Genomic DNA, 22,172 nt, shown 5'->3' with positions numbered 1-22,172 from the left:
GCTGTTTTTCTTTTATGGCTTTAGTGAAATCTTGTTGACATTTGATTTCATTCCAAGCTTCATTACACTTGGTCAGAATATATGGCTAAAGTGAAACCTTGTTCACGCGCTATTGGCCACATAGTTGGCAAAAAACTAGGCGCCTTGGTGAAATTGAAGAAAGTTTGTTTACTTCCTGAAACTTGATCAGATTATTTTATAAAATATTTTAGCAGACTTTACATAAAAATGTGCCTAGAAATATAATATTTATGTTTCATAAATTACTCTAGAGTCTCATTGATGATAAATCTTTATGAAACTTAAAAAAAATGTTCATATTGACACTGACTATCGGTAGGCCAAATAAAAATTTCCGTGATGTGAACAAAACTTGAAGAGATAGGTTAAATGTACAATTATTGTAGTCCTTGTGCCCAGTTGTGCGTGTTAGGGCCATCATGTATTACTGTTTGAATGAAGTAATGTTTTTTTTTTACATAATTGTGTTTCATTTTGCAGACAATAGACAGTATTTGGGACACAAGTGAATGGTGCGCATTGTCATCAATAGTATTTGTGGTGTTTGTGTCTGGAAGAGGATCATCTATTCAACCAAAAATTGAGATAAAGATTAAAATCAAAGACAGCGGTAAATATATGTACTGCCTTTTTTATCCCCACTAGATATGTTTTTAATCACCTGCGAGCACTGTTTGGTTTATGGTGAGGTTGATTCTTTGGTATGTTAGTATTACATTTCCTTCAAAATACTTCTTGTCAATACAAATTCAAACAATTGTAGTTCTAAATGGCCTTCTGATGACTGTCTTGAAAAAAGATTTTCCCTTGAAAACGTTCCGATATACATGACAGCAGGTATTTTCCTGGCCATTTTTGAAAAAAATGCAATTTTGGGATTGGGTAAATTTTCAGGCTAAAAGTAGACTGATTCTGGAAAACTAATTTAATAAAACTCTTACTAAGCAATCACATTTTGGAACAAAATCATATCAATTAAAATCATATACTTTGTTTGATGTTATTGAAATAAAATTGAGATATAATAATTATGAGACATTTATTTATTTTTTAAATTAAATTACATTTTTTTTACATTGGGATTTTGTTACCTTTTCGCTTTGGGAATGGGTCCGTTTAACGTCACCAGGAAAAAGCCTGGAGAGTCCCACATAACAAAAACAAGAGCATAGATTAGATTCAAGAAAGCTTACTGGCACCAATCTTGGATTTCCATACAGCATGAAACAACTGATCAAGTAGATGCAGATTTAATTTTTAGTCAAAGAGGAGAAAACGCTTCCTATGACCATAGAAATTGGAATGCTTGTTTCCCTTGAGCAAGGTATTCAATTTTGGATCAATGTGGACATGCAAGATTTTAATCACCGTTTTACATAACAATCAAACAGCTGCTAGACAGGAAGCATTATAATATATTTTACAAGCAAATCTTTAAAGAATTGTGCCTTTTTTGCATTAGACATGTGCAAATAGAGCATTGTTTCTCTTTCAGTTTTGTCAAATAATGTATTTGAGGCAGCTAAAACGATTGGCGTCGCTGTCATTGGCATTATTGTGGGTGTTGTGGTGTTGGTAATTGTGGCCTGTGTTGTTGTCGTCTGTTGCTGTCTCAAACGCCAGCGGAACAGGCGGGGCCAAGTCGTTCGTCAGCCACAGACCACAATGGCCGCAACGGCAGGTAGGAAATATGCATAAGTTTGAATTTATGGGTCTGCTTACTTGGTCAAAGGCTTGAATACAACGATGATGATTGAAGGTCATAGGGCTCTGTTGATAGAGCACTGACTACAAATCCGAAGATCAAGGCATCTATTTTCGACCCCACTTATCATGTTTGGAGATAGGTCATGAAATGATTTCTACAGTCTTTCTCCCCCTACTTCTGACTCAAGTAGAGCAGGTGTCAGTTTTGGCATACACATCAATGTACCATACAAAAATGATTTATAAATTGCGATAGATTTAAAACACAAAAGATCATCTTTAAATTGATACTTACCGATTAACCGGAGGTTGGAACTTTTCTCTTTTTTTATTTTGATAAACTAAGTTATATGTTAGCAGTTACATTGTATGTTTTAAATGGTAAAATTGTATACAAAGAGTCAAAAGAATGAAAATCTTTGGTATATAAGATGTTTTTGGGAATTCCCAGTTTGACGTCATCAAAGTACTTGTCGATAAATATGGCTTCCTTTGTCTAGAGATCAATATGCTAAACAAATTGTTTGAATTAAGCTAAAGGTTATTTTCTATAAATTCATAACTTGATTCATGGACTTGTTTTTATGCCCCCGGTAGGGTGGCATATAGCAGTTGAACTGTCCACCAGTCTGTCCGTCTCTATGTCCGTCCGTCCGAAAACTTTAACATTGGCCATTACTTTTGCTATATTGAAGATAGCAACTTGATATTTGGAATATGGCTTCCTTTGTCTAGAGATCAATATGCTAAACAAATTGTTTGAATTAAGCTAAAGGTTATTTTCTATAAATTCATAACTTGATTCATGGACTTGTTTTTATGCCCCCGGTAGGGTGGCATATAGCAGTTGAACTGTCCACCAGTCTGTCCGTCTCTATGTCCGTCCGTCCGAAAACTTTAACATTGGCCATTACTTTTGCTATATTGAAGATAGCAACTTGATATTTGGCATGCCTGCGTATCTCATGAAGCTGCACATTTTGAGTGGTGAATGGTCAAGGTCATCCTTCAAGGTACAAAGTAAAAAATACAATCTAAGAGAAGTCATAAGCTTTTAAAGGGAGATAATTTCTTAACCTGCCAAATGATATATTGAAATTTTATTTCAAAGTGGCGCAATAGAGGGCATTGCGTTTCTGACAAACACGTCTCTTGTTTTGGCATATTTTATTGATCAAAACAACTTATCAAAGTGTAAGTGTCATTGAATTAAATTCTAACAAGTGGTATAATAAGTTTCTTGAAATATGGGTTGCCTCATGTTGAAATAAACATTGTTGTTTTCATTTTTTTCCCAAACAATATCAATACATGTATCTGTTTGAAATTTACCAGTTTTAGGAACATGTAGATTTAATAATAAGATTTTGCCCTGCTTTGGCGACATGAACCATGCTAGTGTTGTTATACATGTAATACTACAACTGCATGTTTATAGTATACACAACAGGTCAGCCCTATAACCAGGGTGGGTACCAGATGCTGCCCAGCAATGCTCCACCTCCAGCTGGGTACCAAGGCTATCCTCCACCTTCACAGGCTGGGTACCAACCACCACAAGGCTATCCACAAGCCCCATCAGCTGGGTACCAGCCTGGTCCGACTGGTTACCCACCTGGTCCGACTGGTTACCCACCTGCTGGGTACCAACAACAGTCTGGTTACCCTCCAACTTCACAACAGTCTGGTTATCCACAGACTACACAGGCAGGGTACCCACCAGGTCCGACTGGTTACCCACAGGAACCACAGAAAGGTTATGAGGGGAACCAACAATCTGCTACACCATCAGGTATTACAGAACACACAAATATATATATCCCAATTAACCGTATGCATAGGTTTTTTTGCCGGTTGACTGTTGAGTATTGATTATGATTTGAGAATATCTTATAGAATATGTTTATACTTCTGTTAAAGCAAGAATATATTAACATATAATCTTTACAATAATCTGTGTTTCAGCGCCGCCACCACCCTATACTTCTTAAGCGTACACGGGAGCATGAAGCCCACAATCGGACAGGAAACGACATGTTTTGTCTTGGATTAAAGGACACTTTTAATAATAACATGTTTTAAGTAGTACACAGTTTTTTACCTTATCTTGATTGATGTAACAAATTTAATTGTGTTTTATGTTTCAGTTTAAGTTTAATTTTACAAGTTGATCGTGCAAAGAAGCCATGTTTGTTACTGAGAACTTTTTGTTACATTTAGTTTTGAAAAGCGTTATTGTTCAAAGCCAAAGACAAAAACTGTCACTGAAAAAGACGTGGAAATAACCACAAGTTAACTTGTTCCTATAATAACATCCTTATCACACATTATTAAAAAGTTCCCATTGGGTATGTTTTTTGGTCATTATAATTGTTAATATATTTGCATTTTCATTATAATCATGATTCAATCATATAATTTCATCTTTTACATTAAAGAAAGATGACATTTAAAGGGTAAAAAGCACACCAGCTTTTGTTTGTATAATACCTTTTTTTTTTTAATAACAGATCAACTGTATGTTTTATTTGTAAAATATAGAAGTCTTGAAAGCTAAAAAATGTTGTAAAGCCATTGTTTAATTTTAAAATAATGTTCATGTATTTTAATATCAATATTATTGCATGCAGTTCTCTCAATAATACTCATGTAATTTGTGTGTGGAATATTTGATAGTTGCTTCTTCATGGTTTTATTATTCTTTTTATGCCCCCGGATCGAATGATCGGGGGTATATTGTTTTTGACCTGTCTGTCTGTCATTCTGTGGAAAACTTTAACCTTGGTTAAAGTTTTGAAATATTGAATAATTTTTGCAATATTGAAGATAGCAACTTGATATTTGGCATGCATGTGTATCTCATGGAGCTGCACATTTTGAATGGTGAAAGGTCAAGGTCCACTTTCAAGGTCAAAGGTCAAATATATGGCTTCAAAGGGGCGTCAAAACTTTAATCTTGGTCATAACTTTTGCAATATTGAGATAGCAACTTAATATTTGGCATGCATGTGTATCTCATGGAGCTGCACATTTTGAGTGGTGAAAAGTCAACGTCATCCTTCAAGGTCACAAGTCAAATTTATGGCCTCAAAGCGGCGCAATAGGGGGCATTGTGTTTCTGACAAACACATCTCTTGTTTTCAATATCCTTACTAAGTTGGAAGGGGGAAGGTATACAGGACACAACATAACGATTTGTCGTTATGTTGGTCTGTAAGCAATACTTGTTCTTTTAGCTTTTCTTCAACTTAAGTTGGATTTTTATGAAAACTTATCTCGCTTTATATTTATAAGGAGAAATAGTCATTTTTCTAAAATAATTTAAATGACAAACTCACTATATATATGATAAAAGTTGCCAGTTGAACTTCTGAATTTTGTTAAATAAACATGGAAAACATGTTTGTAATAGGGAGTGCTGATGTTTAAGATTTTCAGCCTCATTTAGTAAATGTATGTTTGTAATGAAAAGTTTGATAGTCTTCTCAGAAACTGCAAGGTTCAGAAGTTTGTTGTTAAATTTGTAACATCATATGGTGGTTCTAAACCAAGTTTGTTAAAATAACACATCTGGCTCTGCACTGAGGGTTACTAGTTTCTCTTATATGTAAATAGTGAAAATCTCAGAGACTACAAGGCAAGGTTTGGTATTTCGCATGTAACAGTGCATGGTGGTTATCTAATAAATTTTAATTTTTCAATCATGACTCTTGGGTAGAAATTCATTCCACCCTAGGGGTTACCTTTTTAATATCATGTCTCTGCCCAGTTTGAAAATGGTATCAGTCTATTGAAAACATTTCCAAACGGGTTGCAAGTGTACTCGTATGACAATCACAAGAGTAAAACATTGTGAGCACTCTAGAATGAATATATATTGTCTAATCTTTTTGAAACATTTTGAACATGGTTTTGATAGCATCACAAAGTTTCTTAGAACAGTTAAGTTCCCCAAAGTTTCAGGTGAAGAACTTGGACCTTTTGCGCTCTTGCTGTTTAAAAAGGGCAGGGAGCATTTACATATTAATTCTAATACTGGATTTATTGTTTTTGTATTTTATTTATTTATACTTTTTTACAAGCCTTCCTTAAAAAATCACTTTAATAACCAGTTTATATTTCAAATAACGATATATTTATTTTGTGCATTATTATTATTGCTGTTGTTACTTTTTATGATAATAAGTGTGCATATTTTTTTGCTTTTCATTTATTGCTGGCATTAATTACATGTTGTGATAATGGTAGTGGGTAAAAATTGAAAGTGTACATTTGTTGCAAAGATTCAGAGTTTTGTAATGGTGAAGAGAATCTCTGGCATTATAAGGATAAATATTTCATATTTTATATTCCAGCACATTTTTTTCCTTTAATTTTTATTATTTATTTTGTCAGTATTGCATAAGATTGATAATAATAATCATAAAATGCAGTTCATTTCTTGTAAAGTGAGAAAATTATGTGTAGTTTCATATCATTATGTAATGTAGTTTTTGTCTTTTATAATTCGTATACAGGACTGTTTATGCATGTTGTTATTTTACTACACTGTATGCTCATGATAGATGTAATCATTTAGAGGTTCGTTGCAAATGTTGTAAATGCTCAGAAGTTAATTTGGGACAAAATATTGAATCTCTGACAAAAAATGATTCCACTTTTAAGGACTGAAAATCTAAGAAATATGCAAACATAGTTCTTGTTTGCACTGTTTATAATGTAAATGCAGTTTCTAAAAACTTAGAACCGCTGCTCAGAAAAAATATTTTTAGGGATTTGAAAACGATATCAGTTCAGAAGCAAGTAAAATAAAACTTTTTTATGTCCCCCACTACAGTAGTGGGGGACATATTGTTTTTGCCCTGTCTGTTGGTCTGTTGGTCTGTTTGCGCCAACTTTAACATTTTGCAATTACTTTTTGCTATATTGAAGATAGCAACTTCATATTTGGCATGCATGTGTATCTCATGAAGCTGCACATTTTGAGTGGTGAAAGGTCAAGGTCATCCTTCAAGGTCAGAGGTCAAATATATGTGTCCAAAATCGCTCATTTTATGAATACTCTTGCAATATTAAAGATAGCAACTTGATATTTGGCATGCATGTGTATTTTATGGAGCTGCACATTTTGAGTGGTGAAAGGTCAAGGTCAAGGTCATCCTTCAAGGTCAGAGGTCAAATATATGTGGCCCAAATCGCTTATTTTATAAATACTTTTGCAATATTGAAGATAGCAACTTGATATTTGGCCTGCATGTGCATCTCATGGAGCTGCACATTTTGAGTGGTAAAAGGTCAAGGTCAAGGTCATCCTTCAAGGTTAGAGGTCAAATATATGTGGCCCAAATCGCTTATTTTATGAATACTTTTGCAATATTGAAGATAGCAACTTGATATTTGACATGCATGTGTATCTCATGGAGCTGCACATTTTGAGTGGTGAAAGGTCAAGGTCATCCTTCACAAGGTCAAGGTCATCCTTCAAGGTCAAACGTCATATAGGGGGACATTGTGTTTCACAAACACATCTTGTTTGGTAATAAAATTATTATTATGTCCCCATTTGGAAGAAAAGGGGGTATATAGTTTTTGCACTGTCTGTCGGTCGGTCGGTCACACTTCGTGTCCGCTCTCTAATTCAAATAGTTTTAATCCGATCTTTACCAAACTTGGTCAGAAGTTGTATCCAGACAATATCTAGGTCAAGTTCGAATATGGGTCATGCCGGGTCAAAAACTAGGACACGGGGTCACTTAGTGCATTTCAAGGATTTAGCATGGTGTCCGCTCTTTAATTCAAGTAGTTTTCATCTGATCTTTACTAAACTTGGTCAGAAGTTGTATCAAGACAATATCTAGGTCAAGTTAGAATATGGGTCATGTCGGGTCAAAAACTAGGTCACTGGGTCACTTAGTGCATTTCAAGGATTTAGCATGGTGTCCGCTCTCTAATTCAAGTAGTTTTCATCTGATCTTTACTAAACTTGTTCAGAAGTTGTATTAAGACAATATCTAGGTCAAGTTCGAATATGGGTCATGCCGGGTCAAAAACTAGGTCACGGGTTCACTTAGTGCATTTCAAGGATAAAGCATGTTGTCGGCTCTCTAGTTTATGTGGCTTTCTGATTTATTTTGATATTCTAAGACATTTTTATGCCCCTGAAGAAGGGCATATAGTGATCGGACTGTCCGTTCGTCTGTCCGTCCGTCTGTCCGTCACACTTTGCGTTTAGATTTCGAAAAATGCTCATAACTTCTATGTTGCTTCAGATAGCAATTTCATATTTGGCATGCATGTGTTTATGGACAAGGCCTTTCCATACGCACACAAATTTTGACCCCTGTGACCTTCAACTTTAAATTAGGGTCCGCGTTTAGGTTCTAAATCTGCGTTTAGGATTTGAAAAAAGCTAATAACTTCTACCAAGCATTTACACAGTTATACTTTTATGTAGTGACAAAGTTACAGTTGAGGGCATCCGTGTCCTGTGGACACATTTCTTGTTATTTATGTTATACCAAAGTGCTCTGTGCTAATGGAGTATGTATTATCAATGCTATTTACAAACGGAGAGGACGTGTATTTATTGGAATTACTCTTAAGAAATCATCATATATCATGTTAACATTAACTATACAAGAAATTATAACTCCCAAATAGTTTTTATTTTTACTAAACATTATTTTTCTGATTTCAAACCCTATTTTTGGTCGGTAAGATTTCCATTAGAAATATATGCACTGTAAAATTCGTTTACATTTTGGATAGAGGCTTTATGCAATGATTTCAATATTAAGAAGGGCTAACAATGGCTAGTAAAGTATTTTTCTAAAAAGTTGATCAAATTATACAGATTGTTTTGTAGCATTTCCATAAAAAATATCCTTTAAGACTTAAACATTTCATTAAAACTTCCAATTCAAGCTTTAAAAATCACAATATCCACATACGTTTTTCCAGTAGCTAGAAAAAAACTGAGCCATTAAGTTTTAGTACTGCTCTATTGTCAGCCTTCACCAATGGGTCGGGTAAAAAAAATACATTTGGCTAACCAAATTCAGTCTGTGTAAATGATCGTTCTTGTTGAGTAATAGAAATAAGGTTAAAGGTCACAGGCTTAAAAGGAATGACTGAGATGAACAGGGTCCTCTAATGGCTTTATTGTCCCCTACAAGTTTCACCGGAGGGGACTTATGGTTTGCGCTCTGTCAGTCAGTCTGTCTGTCAGTCTGTCTGTCACACTTTTCTGGATCCTGTGAGAACATTAAAAGCTCTTAATATTTTTTCAGGAAACTTGAAACATGTATAGATGGCAATTCAAACATTATGCACGTCATTTAATTTTGTTTCTACGTTAAAAATTATGGTTGCTATGGCAACAAATAGACTAGAAATACTTCTAAAAATGGTGGTTTTCTGGATCCTGCGATAACTTAAAAAGTTCTTCATATTTTTTCATGAAACTTGAAACATGGATAGATGGCAATATGGACATTATGCACGTCATTTCATTTTGTCCGTACGTCAACTTTTCTGGTTGCTATGGCAACAAATAAAAAAATAATCTGACAATAGTGGAATTTCTGACAATGGTGGAGCCGGTGGGGCACCATATTGCTTGGCAATCTCTTGTTTTTACTGAAGGACATTGTAACAACAGTGGTTGTTGTAATTTTGTTTAACAAGAATGTATGTACTATTTGGGATTGTGGATCTTTCTAAACTGGAAATATGCTAGTTTTTATCATGTTATGCGTTTTTATCACCTTAAAATGATTCAGACATGATTAGATTACGTCAGCAGTTTCTATTAAAGTATTTTCAGCTTTAACCTCGCATCAGGTTGGGCATTCTAGTCGTTTTGGCGTATATATTTGCGCGCCATTTGTTACGATTTATATTTGTATAATTTGCACAAAACGATTCGGTTTAGTTTAAGTATGTTGTAATCACGTTTATGCTGCGTCTATCTGCTTACTTACTTGGCTATCCGTTGCATACTATTTTAGTTTGTTTTATATAATGAAACACGAATAAAGTTCGTTTTGAACTTTTTGGTCTTATTGTTTTTAGCCCCATAATTACACATTTAATAATATCAGATTCGATATAAAATAATGGACAACCATTACCTCAACGTTGATGTCCTGCAAACCAAAACGTCCAAGAAAACAATACGTAAGCATGTGACAAAAAACAATTCAAAGACGATGTGTTATATATTTGAACTACACAACATCAGTGTTGATGCCGAAGGTAGTAATATGTAGCAAGTATGATAAATTTGTTATTTCACTTTTGAGTTGTAATTGGCATATTCTACAGCAAAATATCAGATGCGCATCACCATTGCATAAGCAACAATAAATACAGTTTGAATGTCGTACTCAGAAAAACATGCCACCGTACTTTGTCGGACAATTCGTTTGCAGATGGACGGACGTTATGATAACAATATTATCTTGTACCAGGGAATATGATAAGACTTAAACATGTGCTTCATAATGACTAAAGTTTAAAACGTGCCTGTTTTTAATGCAAAAATGAAATTATTCTCGGTTTGATAAATACGGTATAGTATGGTTTAATACGTGTTATTTAGAAGAGAGATTATGGTAATGGTTTAGCGCGAATAATGCACGGGTTTTGTGTGCATGTTTTAGCGCGAAAGCGCACGAGTTTTTCGTTTTGGGGTATACATGTATATGATTTGCACATATATTGAGTCGCCATTCGAGGGTGTATTTGACAGGCAAACGTTATGGAACAAGAAAACGAAAGGGTGATAACCCCGCCCGCCTGCCCTTAATGAACATATGTATGGTTAAATAATTGGTTACATTGCTTTTATGTTTATAATTTTGCAATTATAAAGTCTATATTTAGTATATTTTCAGTTCGGTTTTTAGTCCATGTGAGATGGGATCTTAACACGAACCGATTCCTTTACTTGGAAAGACGATGGGTGTATTTTCATTTAAGTCTGAAGCAGCTAAGTTTTCTTGATTATTTTGACTCATTTTTTACTTAATATTGTGTTTTAATGACGTTTTTAAGGAATGGGTGTCATGTTTTTCGAGTCTCTCACTTCCTGGAGATAGTACCTCCAGCATATTTATTGAAATATTGGTATGTTTAAATGTCAGTGTTATTATTTTGTGTTGTCTTTCGTAATGAACGTTTAATTTAAAGACATTCTTATTGTACGATTACTTAATATTTTCATTTTCATTTTGGTGTGACTGGTTAGATGTTGAAGTCGGTATAATATAGCTGTTTAAAAAATAATAATAAAAAAATCCTCATATGCATTTATATATTTCTCGGAATACTTATGATTTATCAAGATTCTTTTTAGGTGCTTTATGGATTTTATGGTTTGAGTGATTTGTTTGTTTCTTGTTGATGTCTGGGGTGTGTGCTGGATGCTTTTGATGTTTGTTTGTTATGTTAATTTGCGCAACGAAATTGATAATGTTTTAATTACATTTTTTACTAAAGAATACTTAATGTTTACAGTATAATAATAGCTGCTTATTTGTAGATTTCTCTTAAATTAGAGGTTTAGGGAGGTGATGAAGGCACCTAGACACCGGTCTCGAGCCATGGGTCCTCATACGTCCCCCTGCCATTAAAAGAAAAATTAAGAAAACAAAAATGTATTCCGCTCGCGGTTTTACCTGAATCGTTTATTACTACTGATTATTGTATGGGGTGTACGTGAAGTCATGTACACTTCTCTTGATTGGTGGTGGTGGATGAATCTTGCAGATATTAGCAGCTTTTTTGAAAAAATTAATGTTTCACATTTGTTAATTTATAATATTTAAGCAAGTTGGCGTGATTGATGGGCATTGGGGGCGTCCTGTGTGCACTTTGGGCATCGGCGGGGATCAGTTTATTCAAACAGTAACTCTTTATTTGAGATATATAACTATGAGTAAGTCGTGTTATAACAGTGACAAATTACAAGAAAGTTGAAACATGACTGGTTACGCAAAAAGCTCAAATTGATGCCGTCATTACGAACAACTTATGGTTTGAATAAATTACATGCAAAAATGCACAACAAAACACTGCATCTAACTTACCGGTAATTCGACTAGCTCAATTGGTAGAAAGCTTGCATTTCACGAGTTCAGATCCGGTACATAACTTGTGTGGTAACCATACAATACATTCAACGGCCATTCTCGTCTTTCTCTGATGAAAGTAGGGCAGGTGTTAGTATGATAACTTAGTGCAAGTATACCCTTTAGATCGGTTAAACTTGTTAGAAATGTAACAGACAAACTAACACTCAATTGAAATCACGAATCAAATTTTCTAATGTCTTGAATATTCCGGAATTAACAATACAAACCAGTAGACCGTAAGTATTGGGAAATGCCTTTTCGAGAGAAAGATCCTCCGGCACACGGTCATTAACGTTCACAGTTCAAATACTTTGCTTGAATGATAGCATGTGGAACATACTGATTTAAGGAAAGAAACAATAACCCATAAATAAAGTCATTTTAGTTTAAGTTCAAAATCTAAGTTGATTTTTTGTATTTGATCTGTGGCACTGAAATATAACTTTGACTTTTGTCAGGCGCGAAACACTTGGGCAAAAAATGCCTGGGAAATAAGAGGCAATTTTGTTATCATTCCAGACTGTTTAAAAATTATAGGTATCTGAAATTAATGTACGCAGTAACTGGGGTTATGAAACAAAATCATCATACCAACTGTTGGTTTCGTTTCAATTTTATAAATAACTGCACTTTGTTTTCATAAATAATTATGTTAGGAAATAGTAATCGGTAGAACGAAAAGGCGCAAACGGTTAATAAATTGTTTAGATATCGAGGAAATGGCTGAATTTCAATAAATTTATAAAACAATCAGCATAATACAGCGAAGTATCGTACAATGATTACAATTAAGAATTGTTGTTTACCTGATTGAGTCTATGATTTTGTTCGATGTGACCAATCAAATAAATGGTTTAACGAACGTTGCGTTTCTGTCTCAATGGATATTTCTGTATACAATTTGGACTTAGTCCAAAGTCCAAACATTACGCGATTCTGTCATTTGTATGCTAAATAAAATTGACGTTGTTACAATTATTTGGATTTACATTTATCAGGAACCTGTGTGAGTACATGAAACACCGTGTTCATTCGTTCATTAATTTAAGCACTTGTTTCTTTGTAAGGACATTAATATACTTTTAAGTATAATAGGATTTTTCGGCGTTGCTGTTTAACTGAACTTTTCACCTTAAATGACCTTTAACGTAACGCCAGCAGATCCGAATGAATAATATTCATTTATTCCATATGCGGATTTGAGCATTATCCCCCTTTTCATCACCGCGTCTTTGTAGTGTATGATGTTATACTGATCAGTGGAGGGAGATGCGGACTACTTTCTGCATGTTCATAGAAAAAAAGACGCACATTTTGGCCCAGTTACAAATAAACATTGTCAGCAAATTATCCAAGATGGCCATTGCAAGGTCAATAAATCGTCAGGGAAAAGTCGGAATGTACTTTCAATAAACGCTTTCGGTTGACAACAGCTTTCAATATATCAAACACAACGAAGTGTAGGGAAAATGAATTAAAACCTATCGGGGAATGTCTTTTCTCTTGTATTATGAGACAAAACTACCGAAATAGTATAGTGTCCACGGTTGAAATGAAATCGTTAAAGTATTATCTAGCCACACATGTGCGACCTATGCAAGCCAGAACAGGCTTAACACATTTTCCAGTTGCTATACAAAACAGTGTGACTGACAAATATTATCGGAAATTATCATGGTTTGATGCTCCATTTACAAGACGCAACGAAATTTTGAAAGATCAGAGTAATGCGAAAATGAATTTTATACAATGTGCTGCCAGCGTAACTCAAGTTCAGATTGCGCATCCGCGCAGTCTTGTCAGGACAAGCATACCGAAAAGGCTACTTTGGAGATACCACGAAACCTTGCGTGCTTTTTTGAAGCGGAAAGCGTAGCTCCTGACCAGACTGCACAAGTGCGCAGTTTGAGCGTTTGCTGCGCTGGACGCATATGCCATGAGACCAATATTTGTGTGACGAGGATGTTACAGTGTTATTAAAATGTTTGGAAAAAAGTGCGTCTTAATTAAATATCAACATACCATATGTTTAGAAGACGAAGAAATACATTTATCACAAATCATGTGAGGACACATATGATGACATTTACTATTTTCTGAGGAAAATAAACACAAACAGATAATAAATATATCCCTTATGCGCACAATATAACAACGTAAGATATATGGTGTACTCGCAGAATAATAATATATATCCAAGTTTAAAACACGTGAACGGTATATGAAAATATAAGTTTTTTTCAATAGACAACGACGAGAATTCCGAATATAAAAATGAGCAAAATGTATATCGGCTATCTCCAGAATCCTCCGCAAGATATATCATCTGTCTGATCAACCGACACACCGACTCCGGAACCTCCGTAAGATACACTATATCGTCAATTCAAAACTTCCGCTTTCGGTTTGATAACTTTTTTTTCGAGTTTTTGTTTTCAGAATTTCTTCACAAAGACACGCAAATATATATCGATGGTTCATATATTGCGTTTGCTACGATGTATTAGGTTTATTGAACTGGACTGTATAGACATACGCGGTACTTATTCTTTAAATGGCGTTCGCCTTTACCAGATGGAATTTTGAGTTGTAGATAAACATGTACTAATTAAAACTTAAAGCACTCAATTAACTAATTTAGATCATTTGAATGAGTGTTATATAAATAATACAACGTTTGCCATGTATAACGTAGATTGTAGCATACTAGAAGTCTGAATTAATTGTTTAGACATATGCTTAAGCGATTTGTTTCCCTTCTTTATAAAGTACCGGAAAACGCCACTTGGCACTTAAAACTACTCATAAAAGCTCGAAGCATTCAAGAAGAACTAAAAACTTGTTTATTTCAAAATCGAAAGCAGGTTGTTTAGGATTGAATCTATGTTCAGAGTGTTGGACATAATAAAAATCAGGTTTTCATCTTTTGAATTCTCAATCAATAGCATGATTAAAGAGCTTGCTTTTATATTTCTGTATGTCCATTAAAAAAGTTCACCGTTTTCGGATAGCCGCTTTTCCTGTGTATTCGCTCACTTAGGAGTTTAAACGACTTTTCTTCTGAATGAAAAGATTTTCACCACAATTGAAACATTTAATTAAACATTTTATATTATAGCATCACAAATATGGCATAATAATTAACAGATCAGGTATTTTCTTAGGAAAAGGCCAATTTTAGGAAGGAACCCTTACAACCCAGATGTGTCCATTATCTTTCCGATCATTCTGTTCAGTGATACTTATTTGGAAAACATTAAACTTTTAAAGTTATTTTTATATAAAGCATAAAACAAAACTATAATACATTAATATGCACCAACATACTGTTTGTAAGTGAATATATTTAGAATAGTTGTCATTTAAACGCTAACCTTGATTCTTTGCAGATTATTTATTTGTTTTAACACATCAGAAAGATTTATTTTGAATTCTTCTCCGGCTATTGGTTCTCGACAAGTGAATACTACATATCATATCAGTTAATATTTCAATGCTAATTAATTATAACAATTCTATTTTGGATTCATTTTCAACTTAAACCAACACATATTTCTGTTTGTATTTAAAACCGATTCTCCATAGACTCTCCATTTAAACCTCTATTGGAAAACTCACAAAGTGAGTATTAGAGAAAATATGTCATTTCAATCGGTTATATATTAAAGATAAGAGCGAAATCGTCTTTCCTTATTATTAAGTTGGTACCGAGCAATGATACCATTCCAATTCGGCTTTCCTTACCATTGTTCCCGAACGTCTGATACAACTGATCTACTTCTGAGAAATTATTTCTGGAAGGACCTAAATGAACAAGAATGTGATTATGTTTTACTTTATGTCAAGTGCCACTGCAATTCAAATCAGTTAGTGTATATCACAAGTGTAGCAAGCAAGAGTACTGTTATCAAATGGTTCCCATAAAAATCTGTTGTTACTGGTATACATGTAGATTGCGTATGAGAATGGGAACCAACTGGATTGTACACCGTTTTTGTTAAAAGCCTTGCCGAATCATATATACAAAAAACATTCAAGATGCAAAATTGTATCTAGTTAAAGACTTTGTTCACTATGCACAAGGACATTGTCAGTATTTCTGTTAAATCTGAAAAAATATATACAAATAGTCCAAATGTCTTTAGTACAACTTGTGGAAACTTTAAAATCAAGGTCCTTGGTAATGTTTGGGCGTATGTAAGACACATAAGCATTTATTTTGTGAAATACGTTGTTTACATATTCGTCCCCCAACGTCAACAAAATTTACACAATGTTCGAACTTTCTGGTTTCTATAATAAAAATGACCTTTTGTCAATAAAACGTTCGAGTGAATATTTCTCAATTTGTTCTTGCTATCAGCAGCAAAACAAAATGCTATTTTTACAGCGTTTGAATTGCGGGGTTATACAATATACTGAATTCAGCATCGAGTTCGATGTCTGTATATAAATATATATATTTCAACCTTATTTCCTTATGTGCATGATCACTTGTTGGTAAGTACGTTAAAAAGTAATGACCATTATTACCGGTATATTTATCATTCCTGTAACATGATCATTAGACATTGCTACATATAATGACATACCCCGGAATGCATCAAGGGCAATAATGCTCTCTTCTGTGCAGAGCAGAGTAAAACTGTTGTTTGAATAACACATATTGTACTGCCCATTGAGCGTGATATAAAAAGGATAAAAATGTTACCTTAAAATGGGGACAAGACAAACAGCAAACTGCTTTAAAGATATATGCAATGGACAGACGAATTGACAAAATAGGCTTGGCAACTGTCTCAGATTTTGCCGTAATTTCTGACTTGGATTTCCTTAACACTTGGGTTAGTAGAATATCATTATATAAAAATGTACAACAGTAGACTATAAACTATAAATTGGCATAGGTGAGTAACGATTTGTAAATATTGTGTATTTCTTATCCTCATAGTATCGGCCCTTCCGCAATGTTTATTTTAGGGTAACGCTATGATGGAATAATGGTAGCTTTATCAAATGTTTTATGTGCGTCTTATTTTTTGTTTAAATGTACAAATATTTTAAGAACAACATTAGCGAGCGTTTCGTTTTTCGAGAAAGATACCTTTTTTAACAAGCACATGCGCGTAGTAACAAATTTTAGTAACCAATCAAAAGGGCCTCTATTATGAGAACTATTGTTCATGATACTACATGGAGTTAAGTCTAGCCAGTATTTTGTAAAAACAATGCTGATTTAAATGCAGTTTTCGTTGTTATGTCAAAGAATACACATTTAACTGCATATTGACACATGCGTGTTTTTGTATTTGTTCAGTTCAAAAATTCATTTAGAGGGCCGATAATACGGATAGACATGCAACTATTTTGAATCATATAATTGCATCGTGTTTCAAGAATCGCAAATGTTTATGAGTTGTAATTCAACATACAGTAGTGGAAAGGTGTCCTGACTGCAAAATTGCCCGGTTACTTCTTTTTGTGTTTGAAAAATTTAAATAGTTGAACTTATCCACAGTTACCCACCATTTCAGTACATCAGACATGAGACAGATTCTTTTGCTGGGTCTGTGTTTGGCAGTAGTGCGTGGTGGTAAGTATGCTATACAATAAGTGTTATCAATTTCTTTTGTTGGGTCTGTGTTTGGCAGTAGTGTGTGGTAGTAAGTATGCTATACAATAAGTGTTATCAATTTCGAATAAAAATTGTGTTTTTTTATACCAGATGTAAAATCTTTTTTTTTGGTTTTACACTTTAACACTTATATCCAGTTATTTGATAGGACGAGGACTAGATGATCTAGAGTAAAAACGCCCGTAGAATGGATGCTTTCTTTCCCTATTAGACCCTGATACGCAGACTCCGTGAAACCTGTCCGACACATGGCAAAAACTCTACAATGTCTAACAAACATTATAACGGTGTCAGACACATTGTCACAATGAAACAATTGAAACTTTCACTTAAGCCTTCATTATTGACATTTACAAGATGTCTGACAAGATTCAACTGACATTAAAAAATAGTTTGTCTCACAAGCCCTTATGAGGTTTTGCTGTGTCTTCATGGCTGCTTTTCTGAGCTAGTTGGACATCAAACATTTTAATATTAATGTTTTTGATTTAATATATGTAAATCAAATATTTAATTATATTTGTATAGGTTTAGATTATTACCAAGTTCAACGACACAGACAACCATAATCTATTGGACGTTTTCCAGCAGAAGGAAAAATCAATATCTTAAAACAGATTTAATATATATTACAATTAGAAATCATTCCTTGTTACCATGGTCACTGTGTGCGTGGGGTTGTCCTATGTCTCTGCTATAACAAGTTCACATTCACAGTGACAGTAATTACATTATACGTCCAGTGTTCTTTACCACACAATATCAATCAGCATTTAAAATATAATAAATTCCTCAAACATCATCAAATACTTATTAATGTATTGTTTTTACAGCCGTGTTGCTATAGTGGTTGAATTATCCACCCAGTTCTTTAATAAATCAACATCAATATACTTTTCCCCACCAACAATTAACTTTGTTTATTCGGTTTATTGTTCTTTAAAATATACAAGTACCCCACATATTACATGCGCTCGCAATTGTGAAAAGTGAAAAGCGCATCATATGCGCACGTGAAATCAATTCGTGAACATGTGAAAGCAACTCGTGCGTACATGCAAGCAAAACGTCCAAACAAATACTCCCAGTGGGCCCTTTATGTCACCGTGAATATAGTGTTACTCCACAAATTATAGAAAAACATCCCCAAGTAACAAAGTAAACCTAAACATGCGTATTTTATTCTGTCTTCCATCTTTCCATCCATCCAAATTTTCTTTAGTACACTGATTTTTGCACAAATACTAGTTACAGAAAGTGGGTTTACTGTGCTTACCAGTAATGAAAAGGGGGTTAATGTTCGTATTTTGATGCGATGCATATATTGCGATTGACTGATGGAAGCATCCTGGTGTTCATGCAAAGAAAACTAAGATGGTTATTGGGTTCACATTTCCACGAAAATTACTAAAAAAAAACTTATGAATAACCTATACATGCACATACAAAAAAACGTGTCAATCGTAAACAATCACGCACTTGCCTATACAGTCTTCAATAACTATTTAAATATTGATAATGCATCTACATGACTTACACCAAGGTAAAAAGGATAACAGTAGATCATCTTGCGCGTAAGGATTATGTCGAATAAGTATGGTAAATGTATAACCTTTCAAAAGTTAGTACGGAAATATCGAATGTTTGCCGCCATTGTGAACACCATTTCCTATTTTTCTCACTTGCAACACACCAGTTACTTGCGTTCGATCCACCCCCTGATGATGATATTTAAAATAAAGTATGTATCCTCATGTTTAACTTATTCGTAGGAAACAAGACTAAGATTGTTTAAGAGAATAGCGAACAAACCGAAACAATATCGAAATACGACGGGTGTTTATGTTTTATTATAATTTTCATTTATTTTGATGTCCACTATCTTATTGCATGTTTATTTATGAATACTGATGTCACTTGCAATATTGTGTGTTGAAATACAGCGTGCATCCCGATTGTTTCAGTCATCAACAGAACAACTGCATCGGCAACGCCGATTCAAACAACAATAAAAACAACAACAACAACAGGTCGGTTTTATGTTTTCGATCGCTAGTTAATTTATGCACAACATTGAGCAACTGTAAAAAAAAGGGAAGAGAAAGACTACATCTTCGACCTACCAATTTCATGTATAACTGCCAAGATCAAGCCCTCCTCTTCATTATTGTCGCCATGTTAAGATGATAAACTTTACCTGTTTCCCTTAGTTTAGCTTCCATGCAATATCTTGGTGATACCATAGACTATTTCTCACGTTGGTAGAAATATTAATTTTGGCGATTATACGGTAGATTTTTTGATGAAGTCCGATGTGGCATCGTTGATGTTCTGGCGTTGATCTCCAATAATATCACACATGTTCTCAATTGAGCCCAAGAAAATCAAATATCCCATTGTTTGCGAGCCATTTTGAATACTCCCATACGTGTGTTTAGTCTTCAAAAGTTCAATCACTACTCCTTAAACTTTATCACTTAATTTTGCTATATGCTACAAATAACTCTCCAGCTTTTATGAAGATTATGTTTTTACAGGATAGAGTGAAAGAAATTTGCATGGGTTGTTAACGCATTAATGTCATAATATGTATACATACTTTGTTTAAATATAATCTGGGCGCCTCGTGTATACATGACAGTAGTGCATAATGAAAACACGAGCATTGTATAGAATCTATAAGGCCTACTGTAAAAGTAAATGTTGGCTACTGTATAAACTAATATTCCCATATCAAGCAATGTCTAACACTTAATATTTATTTCGGAGAATACAGTGACTGTAAGCAACTCTTCATGCGGCAGCAGTTACTCACTTAACGGGCTGAATGATGAGATGACCCTAGAATATAACGGCGGTCAGTTACAACAAAGGTGTTCTGTTGCAATTTCAACTTCTCAGCCGCGCGCCTATCTGTGCTTTGCTGCGAAGTTCAAAAACATTAACTCTACACTGTCATACAAAGTAGAGTACCATGAATTGCGTGTAACCAACTATGGGGCAGATAAGGTAAATGTGTGAGTGAACCTCATTCTGGTGTAATTTGTTTCTAACATTCTTTTTGTCTTGGTTGACTATTGATATTGGTTTGATGTGTGTTGCCTATTGTATGTTAACATTTATTTTCTTATTATAGGATTTACAAATATCTATTCAGACTTCATATTTAACTGGACCATTGAAGAGTTGGAGCATAACTTCTTTTTCTTGCGCTCACCGAATGTTATGGATATCTTTAACAACTAGATGTTTTAAAGTGTGACCATCATCTGTATTTGAGATCATCATGATTGGCATGTTATGTAACTGATGAAGGCCTTTAACGCTGAACATTTCCCCTTTTACCCGAACCTGATTATGAAGATAAACCTTGATACCACTCCAGAAGCCATATTTATATTCAATCTAGAGGCAAATTGAGTCATATTGTGTATCTTGACAAACTCTATGCCAAGTTTGAATGAGGGTCTATATGGTAAAAAATCTACATTTTCAGTTGTAATAAAAAAACGTGTAGCCACGGTGGAAGCCACATTTATGACTCAAAACTGGTGAAATAGTCAGAATGTTTATTGTGGGACATCAAGGCCAAGTTTAACTTTTGATGAAGAAATGTTACCACTATGAATGTATCTATTATAATAACATCGTAATGAAACATAAACCGAATGTTCATATTGAAACTATACAAACCACGTTTGAATTTTGGTTAAGCGATGTAAACTGATAGTTAAAATCAACAATTTTAGTAGAACTTGAGCGTTTAAGAGCCATCATGGCCTTCTAGTTTGCTTTAAAATGAATTCATGGTTTTGACCCATTTTTTTTATTTTTTAGGTAATAGACAGAGTTTCTGAAACATCAGAATGGTGCGTTTCGTCATCAAACGTATTTGTGGTGTTTGTGTCTGGAAGAGGATCCTCATATTATCCACCAGAGATTGAGATCAAGATTAAAGTCAATCGTTTTCTTAACGGTAAATATATGTAGTGCTTTTTTCACTCCCACAAAAATGTTTATACTCTCCTGCCACCACTGTTTGGTTTGTTATTAGGTTGGTTCTTTCGTATATTAGAATTGCATGTCCTTCAAAATACTGCTTGCAAATACATATTCAAAAAGTTGTAGTTCTTAATACCCTTTGGAAGCCGATCTTTAATAAACGTTTGACAGTAGACCATCCCGTGCGTAAGGATTATGTCAAATAAGTATGGTAAATGTATAAACCTTTAAAAAGGTTAAAAATGAAATCATCGAACAATCAGCCGTTTTCCGTCATTGTGAACACCAGTAACTATTTTTCTCACTTAAGCCACACCAGTTTCTTGTGTACGATCCATCCCCTGATCGTGATATTTAAAATAACACGTGTTTGTTAATGTTTAACATATTTGTAGGAAACAATACTAAGATTGTTTGAAAGAATTACGAACAAACCGTAACAACATCGAAATACGACGGGTGTTTATATGTTATAACAATTTTGATTAATTTTGATGTCCACTAGCTTATCGCATGTTTATTTATCAAAACCAATGTCACTTGCAATATTGTGTGTTGAAATACAGCGTGCTTCCCGATTGTTTCAATCATATGCAAAACAACTGCAACGGCAACACCGATTGAAACAAGAATAAAAACAACACCAACATGTCGGCTTTATGTTTTCAATC

The 22,172-nt window shown here is 34.2% G+C and overlaps 2 protein-coding genes across 23 annotated transcripts in view; both read left to right on the top strand.

Annotated features, from left to right (window-relative positions):
* Positions 1–22,172, top strand: part of LOC127877775 (uncharacterized) — a 184,810-nt gene that overhangs the window by 44,498 nt on the left and 118,140 nt on the right. For 2 of the 13 annotated variants that reach the window (XM_052424018.1, XM_052424101.1), the window contains 4 exons: positions 502–631; positions 1,517–1,702; positions 3,167–3,520; positions 3,694–4,624. The exons of 2 other annotated variants lie outside the window; for them this stretch is intronic. In XM_052424018.1, coding sequence (XP_052279978.1) covers positions 502–631; positions 1,517–1,702; positions 3,167–3,520; positions 3,694–3,719 — 696 coding nt within the window. In that variant the 3' untranslated portion in view covers positions 3,720–4,624. Of the gene's footprint in view, positions 1–501; positions 632–1,516; positions 1,703–3,166; positions 3,521–3,693; positions 8,837–22,172 lie in introns of all 13 variants that reach the window. 9 more of the 13 variants (XM_052424094.1, XM_052424079.1, XM_052424037.1 and 6 more) reach the window with 8 other exon arrangements.
* LOC127877631 (uncharacterized) overlaps positions 14,269–22,172 on the top strand; it is a 155,174-nt gene continuing 147,270 nt past the window's right edge. For 6 of the 10 annotated variants that reach the window (XM_052423726.1, XM_052423742.1, XM_052423752.1 and 3 more), the window contains exons 1-5: positions 14,638–14,779; positions 17,399–17,457; positions 19,464–19,529; positions 20,276–20,508; positions 21,337–21,475. In XM_052423726.1, the coding sequence (XP_052279686.1) occupies positions 14,748–14,779; positions 17,399–17,457; positions 19,464–19,529; positions 20,276–20,508; positions 21,337–21,475 (529 nt within the window). In that variant the 5' untranslated portion in view covers positions 14,638–14,747. Of the gene's footprint in view, positions 14,404–14,637; positions 14,780–17,398; positions 17,458–19,463; positions 19,530–20,275; positions 20,509–21,336; positions 21,476–22,172 lie in introns of those variants that run through there. The other 4 variants (XM_052423784.1, XM_052423719.1, XM_052423714.1 and 1 more) reach the window with 3 other exon arrangements.

Source organism: Dreissena polymorpha, chromosome 1 (genome assembly GCF_020536995.1).
Source record: "Dreissena polymorpha isolate Duluth1 chromosome 1, UMN_Dpol_1.0, whole genome shotgun sequence".
Taxonomy (NCBI): domain Eukaryota; kingdom Metazoa; phylum Mollusca; class Bivalvia; order Myida; family Dreissenidae; genus Dreissena; species Dreissena polymorpha.
The sequence above is the reverse complement of the archived record's forward strand: the minus strand, read 5'-3'. Positions and strand labels throughout refer to the sequence as shown.